The 19,449-nt window shown below is 41.2% G+C and overlaps 1 protein-coding gene across 1 annotated transcript in view; it reads left to right on the top strand.

Annotated features, from left to right (window-relative positions):
* Positions 1 to 7,401: 7,401 nt before the first annotated feature.
* The window catches only part of COX10 (cytochrome c oxidase assembly factor heme A:farnesyltransferase COX10), a 93,520-nt gene continuing 81,472 nt past the window's right edge, over positions 7,402 to 19,449 (top strand). The window contains exons 1-4 of the mRNA XM_081183862.1: positions 7,402 to 7,547; positions 10,374 to 10,497; positions 11,072 to 11,396; positions 15,971 to 16,095. Of these exons, the coding sequence (XP_081039988.1) occupies positions 10,405 to 10,497; positions 11,072 to 11,396; positions 15,971 to 16,095 (543 nt within the window). The 5' untranslated portion in view covers positions 7,402 to 7,547; positions 10,374 to 10,404. The remainder of the gene's footprint in view (positions 7,548 to 10,373; positions 10,498 to 11,071; positions 11,397 to 15,970; positions 16,096 to 19,449) is intronic.

The following is a 19,449-nucleotide window of genomic DNA, read 5'->3' as shown; positions in this document are numbered from 1 at the left end:
GATGGCCTAAAAATACTTCCAGAAACTAGAAAAGGAACACCTTACTCATGAATACCAGTCTTAGCAATACAGTGGTACCTTGGTTTATGAACTTAATCCATTCCGGAAGTCCGTTCTTAAACCAAAACCGTTCTTAAACTGAGGCACGCTTTCCCTAATGAGGCCTCCTGCCGCTGGTGCCCTTCCACTGTTCGGATTCCATTCTTAGACCGAAGTAAAGTTCCCAAACCGGGACACTATTTCCAGTTCTCCAGAGTTTGTAAACCAAATCGTTCTTAAACCTGACTGTTCTTAAACCGAGGTACCATTGTAGATCCAAAGGGCTTAAAATGGAGGAGAGGCTGCACTCCAGGATCTATTTTTAAGCTAAAATCCCCAATAAAGCTTACTCTAGAATAGACTAAGAGGTTTCGGGAGAAGCTTTTGGGAGCAAATGATTAAGAGTTCTTTGCCCATTTCCCATTAATAAAATCGCCATGTTTGGCAACAAATATTCTTTTTTATATGCGTTCCTGAACCACAATAGATGTCTCAACTTCCAGACACAACATTAATTAATTCCATTCCCTCCCATTATGGTTTCTGTGGAATAAGAAAGGTGTAAGGGAGAAGGTGCGAGTGATGTTCTCAGGTTCTCCCCTGGCTTGGTGTCATTCCTCGTCTTGTTGCAGACCTTTTCCTAACAACCTACTGCACAGGCTTGTTCAATTATTTTCTGGGGCTTTTAGTAGTTTTCCTATTACTATCACAACTTCATAACAAAGATGAAACATTAAGTCATTCTGAACCCAAAATTAGATGGGAGGAACCTACTCTGCTCACAAAGCTGGAGAGGTTCTGGATTTTCTCAGACGTTACCTAAAGCAACTTTTTGCTGCACTCTGGCTGCCTTGTGTGGGAGGAGTAGCAAAGTATAAACTTTAATATATTAAACAAAAAAAGGACTTTAGAAGGTAAAGTAGGCCATGACAGACAGGCTGATAGAAATAATGTCACTTACTTGTCAGCATATAGATAGTCCCGCCAGCATTCTAGGATTTATTTATTTTTAACGAAAACATGTGCAACTCAATTCCACCAATATGAAATCATGCCCCTGCAGCAAAATAGGTAAAGCAAACATTAAAGCTCTCCCTAATCTGACCTTGGGTGTTCTCAGAACTATAAAAAGGATTATTTATGGAACCTCTGGATCAGTGATATAATAGCTTTACTATGCCTAATTACAATGCTCTGGAGTGAGATTACCCTTGTAAGTCAGTCACTCATACACTTAAATGCAGTTTCTCTGGCTGGAACATCAACATCAGGGACAGAGCGTTCACATTGTGAGAGAGCACAGTTGTAAATACAATTTTTCTAGTGACAAAAATTGTTTGAATTTGATGTTTCTGTTAACGTTTTACAATATTAAGTGTTCAAATTCAGTGCTGTGTTCACAGGTTAACTTATTTATTTATTTCTTAAGAATATTATATTGATTGAGGCATTTTTAGTTGTATCTGTTTTAATTCATGTTGTGAGCCACCTTGGGTCCTGTACTTGGAGAAAGGAGGGATATAAATAATACAAAATAAATATAAAGCTTTGGGAAAATATTTTGTCAATGAAATGATCCACTGGAAAAAACTTAAGATATTCTGCTGCACTGAAAGAGATGCATTATAAACAGCAGGAAATTCAGTAAGACTTGAGGCCTGTGTCACAGAATGATAGAGCAACTGGGCTGAATGCAAGTATAGATGTAATAAGATAAACAGAGATTCTTAGGTCATATTTCTCCAGTGATAATTATCAAGCAATACCTTGGTTGCTTAAAATCTCCATTGCAGGTCAGCTATCACAGACTGAGCCTTCTCATCACATGAATGATGGTAATAGGAGGCATACTGGGATACGATAAGCTTATCATGCGCTAGCAGCCACTCAAACAGTGAGTTCAATTCATCCTAAAATATGGATGGATAAAATATGTCAATGAAGTTGGATAAAAAGCAAGGAGGGACAGAGTCGATGCAGACAGAGGTCAGTGGATGAACTGTATTAGGACATGAATGGAGTGCATTTGGACAGGGCTGGATAGATATAGAGTGCCCATGGGTAAACGGATGAAACATATGCAGAGAGGAATGGATGGATAAGATGCAGTTATGGATGTATTAATAGATTCAGATAGAGTGCACGCTGGTGAAAATGGATAGACGGGCTGTTTGAAAATCAAGATGGAGGGATTTATAGGTCTTTTTGAAACCGTAAGCAGACATATTTGGAGACGCTTGCATCAAAGCAGTTTTGGGGGTGGGGGAAGTTACCCTCATCCAAAGCAATAAATCTTAATATCAATAGTATTCGGTGGTGCCATGAGCCTTTATTTTACATTTAAACATTCTACTTTGGCTCTCACACCCACCCACTCACTCACTCACTCACTCAAGCCACCCACAACCTCTGCTGAGTGGTAGCAAGATTCCAGGGGGTTCCAGGCACTCACACAGAGTTGTGTTTCTGTTGGGGAATCAAGGCACAGCAGAGACGAGTGTCTTCAAGAAATATGGTTTGTTTTACTCATATTGACACCTAGAGCCTTCAGTGGAGGGGGTGCAGAACATGACACCCCGTGTCTCTCATAGCTTCAGCAAGCTTGGGCCCAAAGCAACAGCCAGTCATGGACCCCAGCCTCTTGGTGACCCCCTCCAGACAGCGCCACAAGGAACTCTCCCTCCTTTTTGTTCCCAGGACACCTTGCCAAAAAGCCTCTGAGTAAAACAGTAGTTCTCATCATTTTTTTTCTCTAGGCCACACTTTCAGAATAAAAATTTGCTTGCGCCACAGCAATTTTTTTTATTGGTAAGAAATACATTGGGGGGGGGGAGAGTGGGAAACAAGTCCTAGCAGTGCTTGGTTTTGAAAAGATGCCTATCCATATTCTGTAAAAAAACATAAATAAAAATTTGATACTCTACTATACCATGCTACACTGAAATGTTTAAATGTTTCTTTGATTGTCCTTGAATTGTCCCGCCACATTTGCCATCCTCTCCTGCCATACCAGTGTGGTGTACCACACCCTTTGAGAACTACTGGTGTAAAAGAACAACTTTTTTCCTATGTGACATCAGGCCCAAGTTGCCCTGGCAACCTCCCCCCCCCCCACTCCCATAGGGTTACCTGTAGGGTCTTTTGCCTTGTAGATGACATCATCTCCCTCTGCCCCTCTGCCTGGCAGAAAATGACAGGCAAAAAAAGCAAGCTCAGCCTGTCAGCTCTGATTAAAACCCAGCACCCAAGAATCTAGATGGGAAAATCTGGTACCCAGAGATCTGGGGGATCCCTTTCCCCCTACTAACCCATAACAATACATACTTAGCAGACCAGACCAGAAGAACAGAACTACAGCTATGCAATGTCTCCAGTACTACATCCCACCATTGAACTAAATTGCCTGGCAGTTACTTTGATAACCTTTTACACATCACTTAGGAAATGAAACAGCAGGTACCCCCACCCCACTCCACTATTTATTTTGCACTTAGGTTTTTTTAAACCCTGCATTGGAAAGTATGCCAAGTCTCAGTGGGGTGCTAACATCAGTGACAAATTATATGAAGCACACATGTATTTTTATGGTAGGACTTAGCATCATTTTCTGACAACAAATCTATCTAGTAAAGACTCTTGCTGGTGTTTTATCTCACGAACCATATACAGCCCCCAGATTTGTCTTTTATCGTATTAAGTCATTACATTTGAATATTTTTTGGAATTCATTTAAAATGTTTAAATACTGGTGGCCATCAAGTGCAACGTACAATGGCAATGCAGAATACAATAGAGAATTGTACAATACAAAATATGATAACATCAAACTTTTGCATTCTTTGTGAATCAAAACCCACATCCACTTGATATTGCATTGATACTATATTTGCAGTTGTATTAGACTGCAGAAACCTAATTAAGCCACCACTGTCATATTTATGATTTGAACTAATAGGAAAAAGGACTGTGTAATGTTTTTAATACATAGGTATAATTAACATTAATAGGGCTCAATTTGTTAAATATTGCATCATCCTGAAGTAGCAGACTAGTATGTCTTGTTTATATAGCAGCCAGTGAAACATGAAGAATAAAAAAACTATGCATCACAGCAATTCACTGGGTAAAATTTAGACTTCCTAGAAATATTGTTTAAACGATGTCTGGTCTTGAACTCTAGTAGAATGTTAGTCCAGAGCCAAACAGGAAGCCGAAAATGTATTACAGAATGAAGTTCAATGTTGGAAGATTCAGAAGAGACAAAAGAAAGTGCTTCTTCACACAGCATATAGTTAACCTATGGAATTTGTACCCAACAAGGAAGTGATGGCCACCAACTAGGGTGGCTTTAAAAGAAGGAGACTGGCCGTGATGGCTCTGTTCTGTCTCCACTGTCATAGGCTGTGGTGCCTGAGGCTCACGGAGCTGCAGTACAAAACAGCTAGAAGGCAAAAGCTTAGAGAAGGATGCCCTAGCCATTTTAGTACAGATACAGAATGAATAAGGGGAAACATGCAAGCAATATTCTAGCTATTGGCTCAATAGGCAACCTAGGTCCAGAGGCTAATGGTTGATGTGACATCAAAGACAAGTGATTGCATTTCCAATGCCTTAAAAAATAAAAAAAAACCCTAAAAGCAGCCATAGCATCCTCCAACCCGTTTGGATCAGAACCATGGTGCCTGCAGGATTTAACCCTACCACCTTCTTTCAGAGCACTGATGCAAATAGTCAATGTCAGCAAACAGTTGCTATTAGACATGAAAGCGAAAAAATACAGACCTAATGAGTTTGTATTGCACCTATATTACCCTCTCCATATCCCTCTATGGCAAATAGCAACTTTGTGGGTGCGTGGCTTGAATTGGGGCTGCCGCAGCATGGGGAAAAAGGATTAAGATCTCCTTCATCCACATGGTCCTGATCCAGACTGGAGCAGTCATGGCTTCTGAAATATACTCAGAGTCGCAAAGTGATTTCATGCTCTTTATTCAGCTCATAGTGGTGAGGAGGAATGAATGAAAGTCCCCTCAAAGTATCTGCTTTATATACATTATTTACACAATGGGCTGCACATGATTGGCTAATTCTGGAATTCTACTGTAAGCCAATCAGGTTGTGGATTCACTTTTATCTGGAGCATGATTGGGTGGTTCCTGCCAACCAATCATACTGCTGCATTGTTCTAGGAGCAATCAGACTGCTGCATTCTGAATCCTATTGTTCTAGGACCAATCAGACTGCTGCAATTTGGATCCTATTGTTCTAGGACCAATCAGACTGCTGCAGTTTGGATCCTATTCAACTCAGTACATAACAGCTTCTTTCAGCCAACTGGCCAGCCAATCAAGATGCTGGGAAGAAAGGAGTGTAACCTCCTAGAAGCCCTTCTTCAGCAGCCAAGAGGAGGACTGTATGGCACCAATCATAGTGGAGGATTGGCAGACGGAAGGGAGTGATGAACCTCTTTCATGCCCCCGCCCTTGAATTAATCTTCAGCAACAATTTTGAGTGGGAAAACAGTCCAGGGGGAAGGGAAGCGTTAAGCATCTCCTACTCAAGCATCAGTCTTCTCCTATGATTGGTGCTAGGCTTTTGTTCCTCTCACTTTGGCATTTATAGCACAGCTTTTGTCACAGAGCTATATGCCTTGCACCAAACTAAATGCTACCCATTGGCTATATTGTGGTCTTTCATTTATCGGACTCCCTCCTTTCATTACTATCTTGGAAAGACAGTAAAAAGAGGCAGTTTACCGAGATCCTGATGAGCTAGCACAAATCAGTGAGGGTATGCTTTTAGCTTTGTAGGTAACATGCATTTATTACAGTTATAGAAAACTGTATTTTTCATTATCTCTATTGGAACTGTTCTTTGGAGGGGGGAAAAAGCCAACTGCCTCTCAACAAGGAATCGTTTCAGCACTTAATTGTTGATGAATGTGAGGAATGTCCAAATAAACTACAGACTCCAGTGGGGAAAGGTTATTCAAGGTTCCCAGCTTTTTCTTTTGCTTCCAACATTCTACTATAAAGTCAGAAAAGTCCCCAGTCCAGTTCAAAACTCTCTAGGGAAGGTAAATGCCAAAGCCTCCAGCCTGTCTATAATTCTGAAACCAAAACTCGGTTACTTGGCTGTCCAAAAGAAAGAAGCTTCTGAATATTTCTCAGCCTGAGTTTCTTCAGGGAATTTCACAGCAACATCTCACACCACAACCACCAACACAGTATAAACATGCTAGTGTCCAACAAAAATCGCAGTTGTGGGATAAAAGAAGGCACTAAGGGTCAAGCTACATGTGACTGACAGCTGTGTGTAACTGTTGCCTTGTTTGCAGCTGTGGGAGGTTGTAGTCTTGAGCAATGGGTGGTGGGGAGGTGCTTAACCCTTTTTCTTGAGTGATCTGCCTGTTCTCAATTCTCAGTTGCTCCAGCCATGAACAGTTTTTATCCCAGCAAGAAGGCAGCAGTAGTCTTGAAGGAAGCAGCACTGTGTTGGCCTGGGCAGAATTGTAGTCCACTCTAAATGCACACTTAGATGGATTAAACAAGCTGATATGTACAACATTCCACTAACCACCCTTCTTGGTTTTTGTCATCAGGAGGCGAAATATCGCCTTTTGTGATCCAGAGAGTAGGTGGGATTTTCCTACTTTTGACTAGAATGGATGCCTCTATTCGCATGCTCACTGGCTGTGGTACCTAACTCCCAGCCTGAAATCCATTCCTGTCTAGAGCTGGGCTCAAACTAGCTCATTCTGGCATGTAAGTGGTATGTAAACAAATGAATAAACAACCATCAATAACAACGATCTGTTTCTATGAAACAGAATTGATCCAGGACGTTTAAACATGTCAGTTTTTCTGTGGAATTGCTGGTTGAGCAGCACCAACCCTACCATCAAACATCTGCCTGGAAGCACCCTATCTCTTGATTTTAGGTACTTTGCAGGATAGAAAATAATGTGCGCTGCCATCCTATATTATTTATAGACGTTGCTGACAAGACCGTCAACGCAAAACACAGCAGCGTGGTCGGTTCGCTTTTCTCCCACGATGTCCTTAACATCAGGGACAGAAGTTCAACAGGCGCAGCTTCGCTTTCTCCCGCTGGCCAGGAGCCACTGCTACCCTCCCCGAGGCTGAAGCATATATGGAGACACCGGGCACGAAGAGGGACCCGCTCTGCACCACCGCAGCGCCTGCGCTTCCAGCAAAGCACCTGCCAGGTGTAGCGCGCGACCTCCGCCCGTTCTTCCCCCCTGCCCCGCGCGCCTAGGCTTAAAACGTGACTTTCTCCAGCCACGCGCGCCGAACTCGCTCACCTCCCGGAAGTCCCGCCTTAGCTCCGCGGAAGTGAAGCGGAATCCGGAGGGCGGCCGGGTGGCAATCATGCCGGGCAAGATGGCGGCGCCCACGGAACCGTGCTGAGGGGAACGAAGGGCAGGGCGGGCACCGAGTCCCGCTCTCTGCCCTTCCTACGTCGCGCACCGCCTCGGGCTCCCGCAGGTACCAAAGGGAAGTTGGGAGGAAAAACCTCGGGGAGTTTTTGCCCCTTCCGTCGGGGCGGGAGAAGAAGGGAGGGGAGGACAGGGACTCTTAGGTGCCAAAATAAGGCGAGAAGGGGCAGCGCCTTTTCGGAAGGTGCCAGAGAAGGAATGGCTCTCTCCTCCGGGCTTCTCTGCCTGTCGCCTCTCCTCTTTGCACGGCTGCTTCTGCTCCCGTGTGTTCGGAAGGGCGACTCTAGGTCATAGGAACCTGCCTTGCCCCGTGCCAGACTGTGGCACTGCTTACTAAATGTTATGTGAGGTGCCTGTCAGTGGCTTTCCAGGATTTCAGGCAAGGCCTTCCCTTATTCCTACCTCGGCATCTGAACCTGGGACCTTCTACGTGCAAAGCAGAGGCACTGCCCGCTGAACAGAAGCGGAGTGATCGTAAAAGAAACCGAGCCGAAAGAGTGAGCAGCTAGTCCAAAGCAGTCTTCTCCCAACAATGCTATAGATATGATTGCTTTTCCTAAATGGAAAGGGTTTGCTTTATGGGTTCCAAGGCATGTATGCTTGATTACTGAGCTGAAGCCGGTGTTGTTGGCTACAGCTTCTGTTTCATGGTACAAGCCTGTGGTAACTTCTGTGTACACAGGTAGTACCAAATAAATAAATAAATAAATAAATAAATAGATAGATAGATAGATAGATAGATGACATTGGGGGAGAAAGCAGCCCCCCATTCTCTTCTGCTGTGTTTGCTGACAACACCACCACCCCACCCGTCTGGCTGACTTGCCCCATCCACTCTGGGTGGCTTCTAACACGTATAAAAACATAATGAAACGTTAAACATTAAAAACTTCCCAATACAGGGTTGCCTCCAGTAAAAAGTGCAACTTGCTAAAAAGCATAACTTGCTGGGGTTTTTGTTACTATAGGCAAGGTGAGAAAAATCTTTCTCTGCTTACACACTCTTCTTCAATTATTTTCCTATACTGTACTATCTTAGTTGAACAAAAATAAAAGATGGTGGCAAGGATACATAGGGAAAGAAGGTGCATTCATTTCAGTTGTATGTTTTAAGGCTTATGTTTAGTGGGAGGTGAAGACTAAAGGGCTGTGTCTAAGGCCTCAAGAAGGATTTTTGAGGGGGTTGGCAGAATGGAGAGTCACACCATCCCTTAAAGTTCTGGAAGACAGTTTAGGGTACAAGGGGGCAATAAGACACAAAGGGTGGATAGTTTTGAGGGAGCTGAGATCCTTTGGATGGTCTGTGGTGATGGAACAACAGGTTTAAAGGTCAGTGTCAGAGATCTCTTGGGATATGAAAATGCAAGATTAGCAGGGTAAGGTCAAGGAGGATTTGAAAGAAAGATTTGTGTGGATCTGAAAGTAGATAAGACATTGGCAGTGAATGTTGTTCAGTGGTGGAGAACATCCTTTGCATTACAGAATACCCTAAATTCAGTCCCTGGCATAGTTGGTTAAACCACACTGGGAATTGTAGCTGTTTGAAAGGAAGAGGGGTAACAGCTCTCATATGGTTTGACCCTGGTATAAGACAGTTTCCTATTTTCCTTAAGAAGGGGTGTTACATGGAGGTAATGAAAATGTTGGCAGAGTTCTATGCAGAAATATGGCAATGAAGAAAGCTTCAGGCACTTAGACTTACTAGTGTCTCTTTTTCAAGACTGTAGTTAATGTTGTGATGGGGAGAAATGAGCTTCAGTTCTCTAAGTGAATTCCCTGGTGCACTGGTTTAAAATATCAAGAAAGGGGCAATTTGGCTAGGATGCTGCACACCTTCCTTAGTGACTTTTCCCCTTTGGCCTCACGTGTTTCTTTAAAATATGTTGATTCTTTTATATTTTATCTAGACAATGTATCCCTTGCCCTTTCGGTATTTCAGTTGCTTAGCGTGACTTGCAACAATTAAAAACAAAACCATCCCCTACAATAAAAGTTTAAACAACAGCATAAAAATGGAAACAGGTTCAGCAAGTTCAGGGGTTTTGTGATGGAGAGAGAGAAAATGTTTTACTATGTAGAAGTATTTAAGTTTTCTTTACATTCTCCTTGTTCTCTCCTTTAAATGTGTATATGACTAAAGGTTTCCCCCCCTCTTCACCGTGGATTTATGTTACTTACTTTTCAACTCAAGATTTGTGTTCCTTTGAGAGAATATGCACTTTTCCTAGTTAAAATAATGTGTGTTAATAGGCATACTTTATCTGAGTAACTTGTGCAAGCATACAAAAAAGCATGTTAAATAAATGAAATTGTTTGTTCCAGACATAGAAGCTACTTTTTAGTGAGCATTCAATGGAATTGTGATGTGTCGACTTGACGAACTGAAGCACGTACACCAGGCTCATAAACATTGCTTTAGTGTTTGCCTTTATTGTCATGAGACTTTTTACTGTGACAATTAAAAATGAAGTTTTATGGTTGTCTTATATCATAGTTGTAGTTTTTAAGATCTGTAATAAACACACACATTGCAGCTGGTGCAAAAACCAGAAATGTTCTCCTGATGTGAATGTTCAACTCTGGTGCTATTTTAATGGGCAATACCTACTTTTAAGTAAATATTCCATTTTGTTGATGCTTGTCTAGTTATAAACAGTTTTATAGCCAATGGCAGTAGCAGGAGTGGAAAAGATTAGCTTGATCGGTTGTTTGAAAGGAAACACTGAATGACTTCCCCTTGGATTTTGCAAGGATTTTTTGTTTTATGCTTTGTTTTCATTTGCATCTTTTCCTGCTGATGAAACTGAAAATTTGTAATAGTTTCCAATCTAATCTCTATTGTAAGTAAATTCAGACTTTTCCCCCTTACTTGTAGGACTTTTTCCAGCACCTTCAAGAAAAAAGCCATGCAGCAAATGCCATGCAAGTTTGCTTGTTTCTTTAGGGTCACCAAAGAAAGAGGAGTTACATTTCAACAGTTAAATTTCATCAAGCGAATGGTAAGTTGGTGTAATACTGTGTAGTGCTACAAAGGGCAGTGAAAATCAAAACTGCATTCATTGTACTGTATAGATTTCTTGCATAATAGTATTCATTACTTACAAAGGGAAAACAAAGACTATTCCATGAAACTTCTTGAAGGGAAAATAAATAAATAATGTGATTAGAGCAGTGATGTGAGGTGAAGCTTTTTCTATAAATATCTGGTGTTAGTCATACACAGAATAGACTGATTAAAATCAGTGCACTTAAATCCCCTGATTTCATTGTGTCTACTCTTGAGTTTGCTTTAGTTGCATATCAGCAACAAAGAACTTTCCTTGTTAAAACAGCATAAACAGTTTAATGCTCAAATTAAAACTACTCTCTAGGCCACAATAGCTCAAGAGAGGTTTTCACCTTTCTGTGTATTTGGGATAATGTGACCTCTGTATCCAAGCAATGTGATAGAAACCGCATAATCTAAAACTTTTGAGAATCTGAATTAAATTTGTAGATACTTACATAGCTTCATAGGCCCACAGAATCTATAATAAACAGTAGTTTATTTTATTTTTATATTGTTTTTTTCAGTATGTAACCCAGCATAGCAAAGCCCTCAGCCAGCGAGCAAAGTTGAAGTCAGAATCAACTGCACCTCCTTTCCTTGAAGGCCAGCATTCAGGTCAGGAAAAAACGGTTATCCATGAGGTGAGATCGGTTTCACCTCTTCTGCCGCCTTTATCTGAGAAACAAGTTATTAATGAATCTGAAGCACTGAAGTCCACAGTAATCGCCGGAGGCACAGGAACTGTAGTAGGACCTGCATCCAAGGAAGAAAAACAATGGAAAGAGATGAAACTAGAGCTGGATGATTTACCAGGCATTTTAGCTCGTTTGTCCAAAATCAAACTTACAGGTAATATTGTTATTCTTTCAGAGGTGTAGGTTATTGCAATATATATATATATATATATATATATATATATATATATATATATATATATATATATATATAGGTTATTGCAATATATATATGTGCATGCTTCTCCTGTTCTTGTTGTAAAAGCAAGGGCTGCAAAGTTCAATGGCATTTCTCTAAAATATGCATGTTTGGGATGTGCCATGTAGCCAGGCTTTGAAAGGTGAGTTCAGTTGAGGGTGACTCAATTGAGGATGATGGAGACATGTACTGTACAGCAGTTGTACTCTGATATGAGGAGTTCTTCCTTTATTACCTGTTTGGGCTGCCTTTTTTACATCCTGAGTTGGAGTGGAGCAGAGATTTCTATTTGTGTGCTTGTACCTGGAATTGTCAAGCAGAGTGTGTACAAGGGTTTAGAGAAGAAAGTAGAAAACCTAAGTTTAATATGCCCTTCCAACTTTGTGCAAGCAACAGACGGCTAAATCCCCTTTCTCCAGTGTTCCCTTAAACAAAGTGATGAGAGAGAGAGAGAGAGAGAGAGAGAGAGAGAGAGAGAGTTCTATGCTATGTGCTTTCTAGCATGAGTGGATTTATATACTGCTGCTGGTGTGCAGTAATGGGCAGTTATATTACATCGTGGCTCTGAAAATGGCGTGGGAGAAAGGGGGAATTCTTTTGGGCTCTCTGCTGAGCTCTTTAAGAGTGCATTAATTTAAAACACCTTTCTTGCTGGTTCATTATGTTTTCTTTCTGAGTGAATAAGATTTGGGTGAGCATGTGACTCTAAATCCTGTTATTTTGTTATCAACCACTACATCATCAAGCTATATCACAGTTGTTTACAATATAAAAACAAAAAACCAAACAATAAAATTATAAAATGTTAAAAAGAAATCAAAACTTCCCTGCCTGACCTTTGATGGTGCCCATTTTTTTGCCCTTGCACCTGTTCTGGATAGATATAACCAGGGTGCTACAGCATAGTACTATACCTGATGTTGGTGTAACTTTCGGCTGTGCAGGCACAAGGGAACTTAGTCTGTATCCATTCCTTGTGCTGCCAGCATAAGTCATATCTTTCTTTGTGCAGTTTAACCTTGATTTAAACAAACCTAGAGTTTCAGTACCTTAAGCTGAGACTGTCTCAGGCCAAGTAATTGTGTAAGCAATCTATCTGTTAATACAAAATCAAAGCACTGTATCCAGTGGTCACACAAGTAGATGGCAGCTCACTCAACCAATCTTTCTCTTACTTGTTTCCCCCTACAAAACCTCTTTGGAAGGTTGGGAGGGCCTTGCTAAAGAGTATGTAAGAGGCTGAAGGGAAGTAATCACCTCAAATCAGACAGGGAAGCTTGGCACAACCCAAAATAAGCATAAATGAGAACCCATATTTGCAGCGGTTGTGTGGGTTGAATTATAGAACTAAATATACTTGCTACACATAGTGGATGATGATCGTAGATGCTAATAATGTGCCTCACATGGGTCAAGTAGGCTATTACAATTTTAATTCATTGATTTATTTAAATTAAATACTGCCCTTCATCCAAAGATCGCAGGGCAGTTTGCAACACACAAAACCAAAATGCAAAACATAACAAAAACAGAAATAAATACACTCCCCCCCCCAACACCATTAAAAGGCCATATATTGTTTTAATACCCAATGGCCTGGTTGAAGAGGAAGGTTTTCCCGTGGTGCCTAAGGACAAGTGAACATTCAAAAGAAGTAATTGTTCTGAAGCTTGGGAATATTGTATGTTCACTTTTTAGGAATTTGGGTTATTTATACCAAGTACTGTAAAGTCTGAATAGAGAATAAGCATCGGCTTATATTTTGCTTCATTGATAGAATGCTTCTTTATTTAATTAAGTTACTGAGAGCAGAAATTAGTTCTTAAACATTTAAATCTCCTAGACGTTTTAATAAAAAACTCATTATCTTATTTCGTTCCCTAATACTGGTTACAAAACGTTTGGTTTTCTAGGCGGCTCTAATTTTAGTTGTTGTTCTCCTACCAAGAATACAATATAGTACTCCTAGACTTTGCAGTGGTGCACATTCCACCAAATGTATTCCATAGATTTTACAGATTCTTGATAGATACCATATTGTAGTTTCATAAAGAATTATTTTTCTTGATGCACAGAGGAAGCAAAATAAAAGAGTTCGCACTTCAGCCTCTCTTCCTCCAAAAGTTCTCTGATATAACATAGTATCACAATCTGCTTTATTTTTAGGGCTCCTGCTTAGTTTCTGCAAGAAGTGTTACGAACATTTGTTTCAAATTACTGTTAAATGCAAGAATGCTTTAAGTACTTAGCCTCTTTTTAATGTTCATGCTGTAACCTCTAATGAAACATATATAACTACTCCAAACAAATCTAGGCTTACTAAGTAAACAAATTGGTGAGTCTCCTACCACTAGCATTACTCTTATATTTAGTGTTTCAGTGAACAAAGTGTGAGAATGTAAGGAGAAAAACATTCATGCCAAGCGCTTTAGGAGAATGGTAGCTTTCCTTGGGGAAATATTAAAACCTGCAGTAATATGATCAAATTCCTCCCCCACAAATTAAATAAGAAACACACCTTTTTCTGCAGCTTAGTTTTAGCATAGAAGTTCTGAAGCGTAGGGATTTCATTTTAAAAGCTCAAATGAAAAAGGCTGGGATTAAAATTTAATTTTCTATATTTTAAATGTTCTAAGAGTTTGGGTTTTTATTTTATTGCCACTATTGGAAAGTCATAAGCAACCTTGAGATGGGCATATATAGATATATATATTTTTAGTGTACAGTATATGACAAACTAGTAGAATGTGAGTATGTTTGTCATTCACATTTAACATTAGCTGTCAATGTGCAATCTGCAGACTCTTTTCCTTTAAAGTTTGGAGTCAATGGGAAAGGTGCAGCCACTTTTACATCTAGATGTAGCTGCTTTTTGCAGGTATTGGCTGTGTGATCAAGTTCCCCAAGCACTCCTGAAGTTGCCACCCATTAGCTGATGGGTGGTGACTTCAGTCCTTTTTGCTGTAGGGATCAATTTCCTCAAGGGTAACCTGATTGCACAGGCAATCCAGCAACGTCTCTAGCTGCCCCACCCTATCCTTAGGGTATGGATAGGTAAATATGGAAGGATGCATTCCATTAGGTACCGAGTTCTCAAGCTGTTTTAAGATGTCATGGGCCAAAACCAGGACCTCTACCTGGGCTCAGCAATGAAGCTAATGCACTTAAGGGAGGACTAAGAAAGAATTAAAGAATTCTGAACCAATGATTTTGTTTTGAATACAATAACTGAACTGAGATCACAGTTCTTCATACAAAATTAACTTCTGCCCCAACTCCAGTTTTCATTTGAGCAGTAAAATGTAGGGTTTGGTGGGAAGAGTCATTTTGTTGCCATCAAACAACAATGTTAGAAGTTTGAAATCTTTGCTGATCTATTTCAAATCACCCAGAGTTTTACCTCCCCACCCACTCTACTTTATAGTAGGCAGCTCTAAAAGTTAGAAAGGCATAGATGAAGGTCTCTAGGTCGGAATTTGAGGCGTGCACTTAAAGCTTGCTTTAGCCAAGGCCCTGATGATGCACTTGACAGCATAAACTTTGTTTTATGAGTGTGGGATACTGGGCAAGCTTACAGAAATATCTATTCCAGTTGGATAAATGAGAATGTAGTGCAGCTGCTTTTAATGAGATCCTGATAAGTCGCAATGAAATGACTGCCTGAAATTAATCTGGAGAAATCAATGGGGACTTTAATTAGAACACTGGCTACAGTATGTTAGAACTTCTTTGAGGGTCATTGTAATGATAATGCCATACAGACAGCTCCCCCTCCCTCCTTCTATAAATGAACTGGTGTTTTGTTAAAATAAATAGATTTTGAGTATTCGCTCTGATAAATTTAATTAAAACTTCTTGTCAGAATTTAAAGGAAGGCATTTACCTTTACTAATGGAAACCCAGTGTTTCTGACAGAACTCAAATAGGAAGGCAGCAAAATATGTCGTTTGTGATATTTTTTTTCTGGCACCACCATTGACTTACCTCTCCACCTCCATCTTTCCTTTATTTAATTTCAGCCTTAATTTTTTCATTATGCTGTTTTTTAACTGTCATAAGGCTAGAAGGGTGGAAGAGAGAGCTGAAGTAGTGTGATAGTGGTTGCACATGTGACTTTAGCTTCCTGGTTATGGGAATATGCCTAGTTGCTTGGTGAAATGGATACTCACCCTAGGCAAGTTGCTAAAGGCCACATGCAGAGAGCATACTACTATGTGCCAACGTGGGAACACACCCTCATATTTTTGAGAGCAGGAGCAGCTTCTTCTGTTTCCCCTGTTTTAATCATGAGGCAGGGGGGAAGACACTGTTTTCATGGCAGTATTATCAAAAAGAGTAAGGATGACTCAGAGCTGGAAAACCTCAAAGTTGTCTGTGATGAAGTTGTCTTTATAATATTGTAATTGATATACAGTGGTTCCAGCTGCAAAACTCTATAAGTGATATATTTTATTAACATGTTGGTACTAAAGTGTGTGTTTGCATTACAGCCCTGGTTGTAAGTACTGCCTCAGCTGGATTTGCAATGGCACCTGTACCGTTTGACCTAACTTGTTTCCTGCTTGCCTCCCTTGGAACAGGCCTATCGTCCTGCGCTGCTAATTCCATCAACCAGGTTGGTGCTTCATCATTATCTTGCCTTCACAGCTCAGTGCTATGAATATACAAAGTTACTCATTTTTGCAATTCCTGTGTGATGATAGATCAAAATATGAACATCAAGCATAACATGTTTATTTGGGAACACGAGTTAAGACAGCATTAAAGCCTTGTCAAAGTGGTGCTACTTTTGATGGTATAAAATCGGCAGTCGGGGTGCAAGCAGTATTTCTGGCTCCCAAGGACTCCACCTATTTTGGCAGCGGTAGTAAAAATAAACAAAATAGACACAGTGCTGGGTTGGGGGAACTGAGGAAAATTCAGGTGTATATTCTTGAAACTATGGTTTATTGTTATATGAATAAGGTGCTTCTGCCATCTAATGGGAGGGAATTTCAAAGGGTAGGTACTGCCATGCTAAAGGTGCAATTCTGAGATCGTGTGGAATGGACCTTTGGATAGGTTTGTATCAGCTGGATGCCCTCCTGCAGAATATAGTGGTCAGCTGGGTATGTAGGGGATGAGATTATCTTTTTGGTACCCTGTACTCATGCTGCATAAGGCTTTTTAGTCCAGTACAGCACCTTGAACCTAGCCTGGTAGCTAATTCGCAGCCAGTGCAATTCTTTCAGCAGTGGTGTAATCTGATTGTGATATTCCAGCCTACTGAGTGATCAAGCTGCCACCTTTTGCACTAGTTGCAGCTCCTAGGGCAGCCACACATAAGCACATTGCAGTAATTCCATCTGGAGTTATGAGCCAACAGTGGTCAGGCTATCCTGATACACAAATGGCTGGAGCTGTCTTACCAACCCAAGCTGGTAAAATGCACTCCTAGCCACCAAGGCCTCTAGTGACAGATATAGATCCAGAAGTGCTCCCAGATTATGAGCCTGCTCTTTCAGTGAGAGCATGACCCCATCCAAAGCAAGGAGTGGACTAATTTTCTGGACTCGGGAACTACCTACCCACAGCAAGTCCATCTTTAGAGGTTGGTTCATTGGCTGTCATTCAACCACTGAATCCAGGCACTGGTCCAGGGCTTGCATGGCCTCTCCTGATTCAGATGTTACAGAGAAATAGAACTGGCTTTTAGTAGTAGTATAGGGCAGAGCTCACAGAGCCTTTACAGTGGTAGCTCCGGTTTCGAACTTAATTCGTTCTGGAGGTCTGTTCTTAAGCCGAAACCGTTCATAACCTGAGGCACGCTTTCACTAATGGCGCCTCCCGCTCCTGCTGCGCTGCCAGCACGTAACTTCCGCTCGCATCTCGGGGCAAAGTTCACAACCAGGAGCATCTACTTCCGGTTTAGCGTAGCTCGTAACCCGAAGCGTTTGCAAGGAGGACGGTATGTAACACAAGGTTCCACTGTACAGTGATATCTCAGGTTACAGACGCTTCAGGTTACAGACACTTCAGGATACAGACTTCACTAACCCAGAAATAGTACCTCGGGTTAAGAACTTTGCTTCAGGATGAGAACAGAAATCGCGCAGCAGCGGCGCGGTGGCAGCAGGAGGCCCCATTAGCTAAAGTGGTGCTTCAGGTTAAGAACGGACCTCCAGAACGAATTAAGTTCTTAACCTGAGGTACCACTGTATAGTTTTTTTAAAAAAAACATATTTCTTAGTTTACAAAAGTATGTGCAATGTCTCTTTTTCCAGTTGCGTTTTCTACAGATTAATTTCATTTGTTGTGAGACATTAGTGTTACATTAGGAAGGAAAGGGGGAAAGAAGTAGAGGGGGGAATGGTGAGTGGTGTGGGGTCAGGTGGCAATGCTTCTGTTCTACTTAATGTATGTGAGCATTTATAGTTTTTGTGCTTTCTCTCAAGATATACCTGTGGAGTAGGTTACTGGTTGTTACTGAGGCTGAGTGACAGATTACTTTCGTGTGATGTCGGCATCACAAAAGAGCCAAACTACACATGACATAATATCAGAATTTGCAACTATGGTGATGCAGTATAGTTGCAGGAGGTCCTTCTTGCATCAAGCCAGGTGGAGGCGACATCACTGAACAAGTGACAAATACAAAGTCGTAGAATCGTAGAATTGTAGAGTTGGAAGAGACACTGAGCATCATCTAGTCCAGCCCCCTGCCATGCAGGAATATGCAGTTGTCCCATACAGGGATTGAACCTGCAACCTTGGCATTATCGGCACCACACTCTAACAAGCTGAGCTCCACCAAAGTCTTGAACAAAAGGCTTGTTGAGCTACAAGATTTGTATATGTGTGATATAATGCACCACCCTCAAGTCCGGGGGGGGCGGGCGGGTAGAATAGGAGAGAAATCCCAATGATTAATTGCCCATTTCTGTTTTATTAAACAAGTAGGGAGGGATGGAAATCCCACCCTGTGATGTGATCCTGGAGGCAAATTATGTTTTCCTCAGTCTCAGTCGCTTTACCTAACCTGCTTTTACTTTAGTTCAATACCCATTTTAGGGTTGTAAACCTGTTTTCTGATCTCCTTATGAAAACTGAAAATCAAGCTTTTGTAGTGTCAGATCTTTATGTAGAAAGAATATCTTTTTTTGGAGTTCAGAGATTGATTTATGGCACTGCCATGCAGATAAAACGTGTAGTGTTGTTTACAACAAAACGTACAACATTGAAATATTGAAAGATTGCATGTTCTTCTTAGAAGTCAAGTGCATTCTTCTGAGACTGTGGAATGGTTCAAAGTGGGAGAAGATTGTACAGATGAAAGCAGGATGTTTAAAATGGTTTGAATTTAGTAGCTGAAAGATAAACTGCTGTGGTTAGGTTTGAGTGATAGTACCTTGAGAAAGAAGCAGATGGAATTGCATATCTTGTATTGAACTTCTAAAACTTACAGTGGAAATTAAAGAAAACAACACACAGGGAAAGAGAACAAATCAAAAGTGATGATATACTAACCCCTTCTGATTTGTGGGGGGCAGGAAGGGGAATGTTTGCCTCAGATAATTGTATTGCACATCTGCAATAGCTGTACTTCTGGCATTTGATGTAAAATGCTTGCTAATTTTTGTTCTTATAAACCTTTCTTAAAATTAATAAAGAAAAGCCAGAAGATGGGTGGTTGTGCCTAGCCTAGCCTAGCTCTCCATGCACTGGCAGCTCTAAAATGCATTGTACCTGGGCTTCCCTTTGAGGACCAGTGGGTTTTCAGCTGGAACCCACTGGAACTGAGTTCTAGCACCTCTTAGTTGTGTTCCGGCAGCTCTGTAGTGTGGTGGTCTCACTCCCCTGCACGGCGCTCGGGGCTGTGTGGCAGGGGCGGTGGGTGGCAGGGCAATTTCAGTGATGCGATGGTGGCGTAGGTTGGTGGCAAAAGTTTTAAAATTTTCCCTGCGGCTTTGGGTCAAGCGGGTGCTCCCCC

Source organism: Podarcis bocagei (assembly GCF_964188305.1).
Source record: "Podarcis bocagei genome assembly, chromosome: 2".
NCBI classification, from domain to species: domain Eukaryota; kingdom Metazoa; phylum Chordata; class Lepidosauria; order Squamata; family Lacertidae; genus Podarcis; species Podarcis bocagei.
This window is presented reverse-complemented; position numbering and strand designations above follow the sequence as displayed.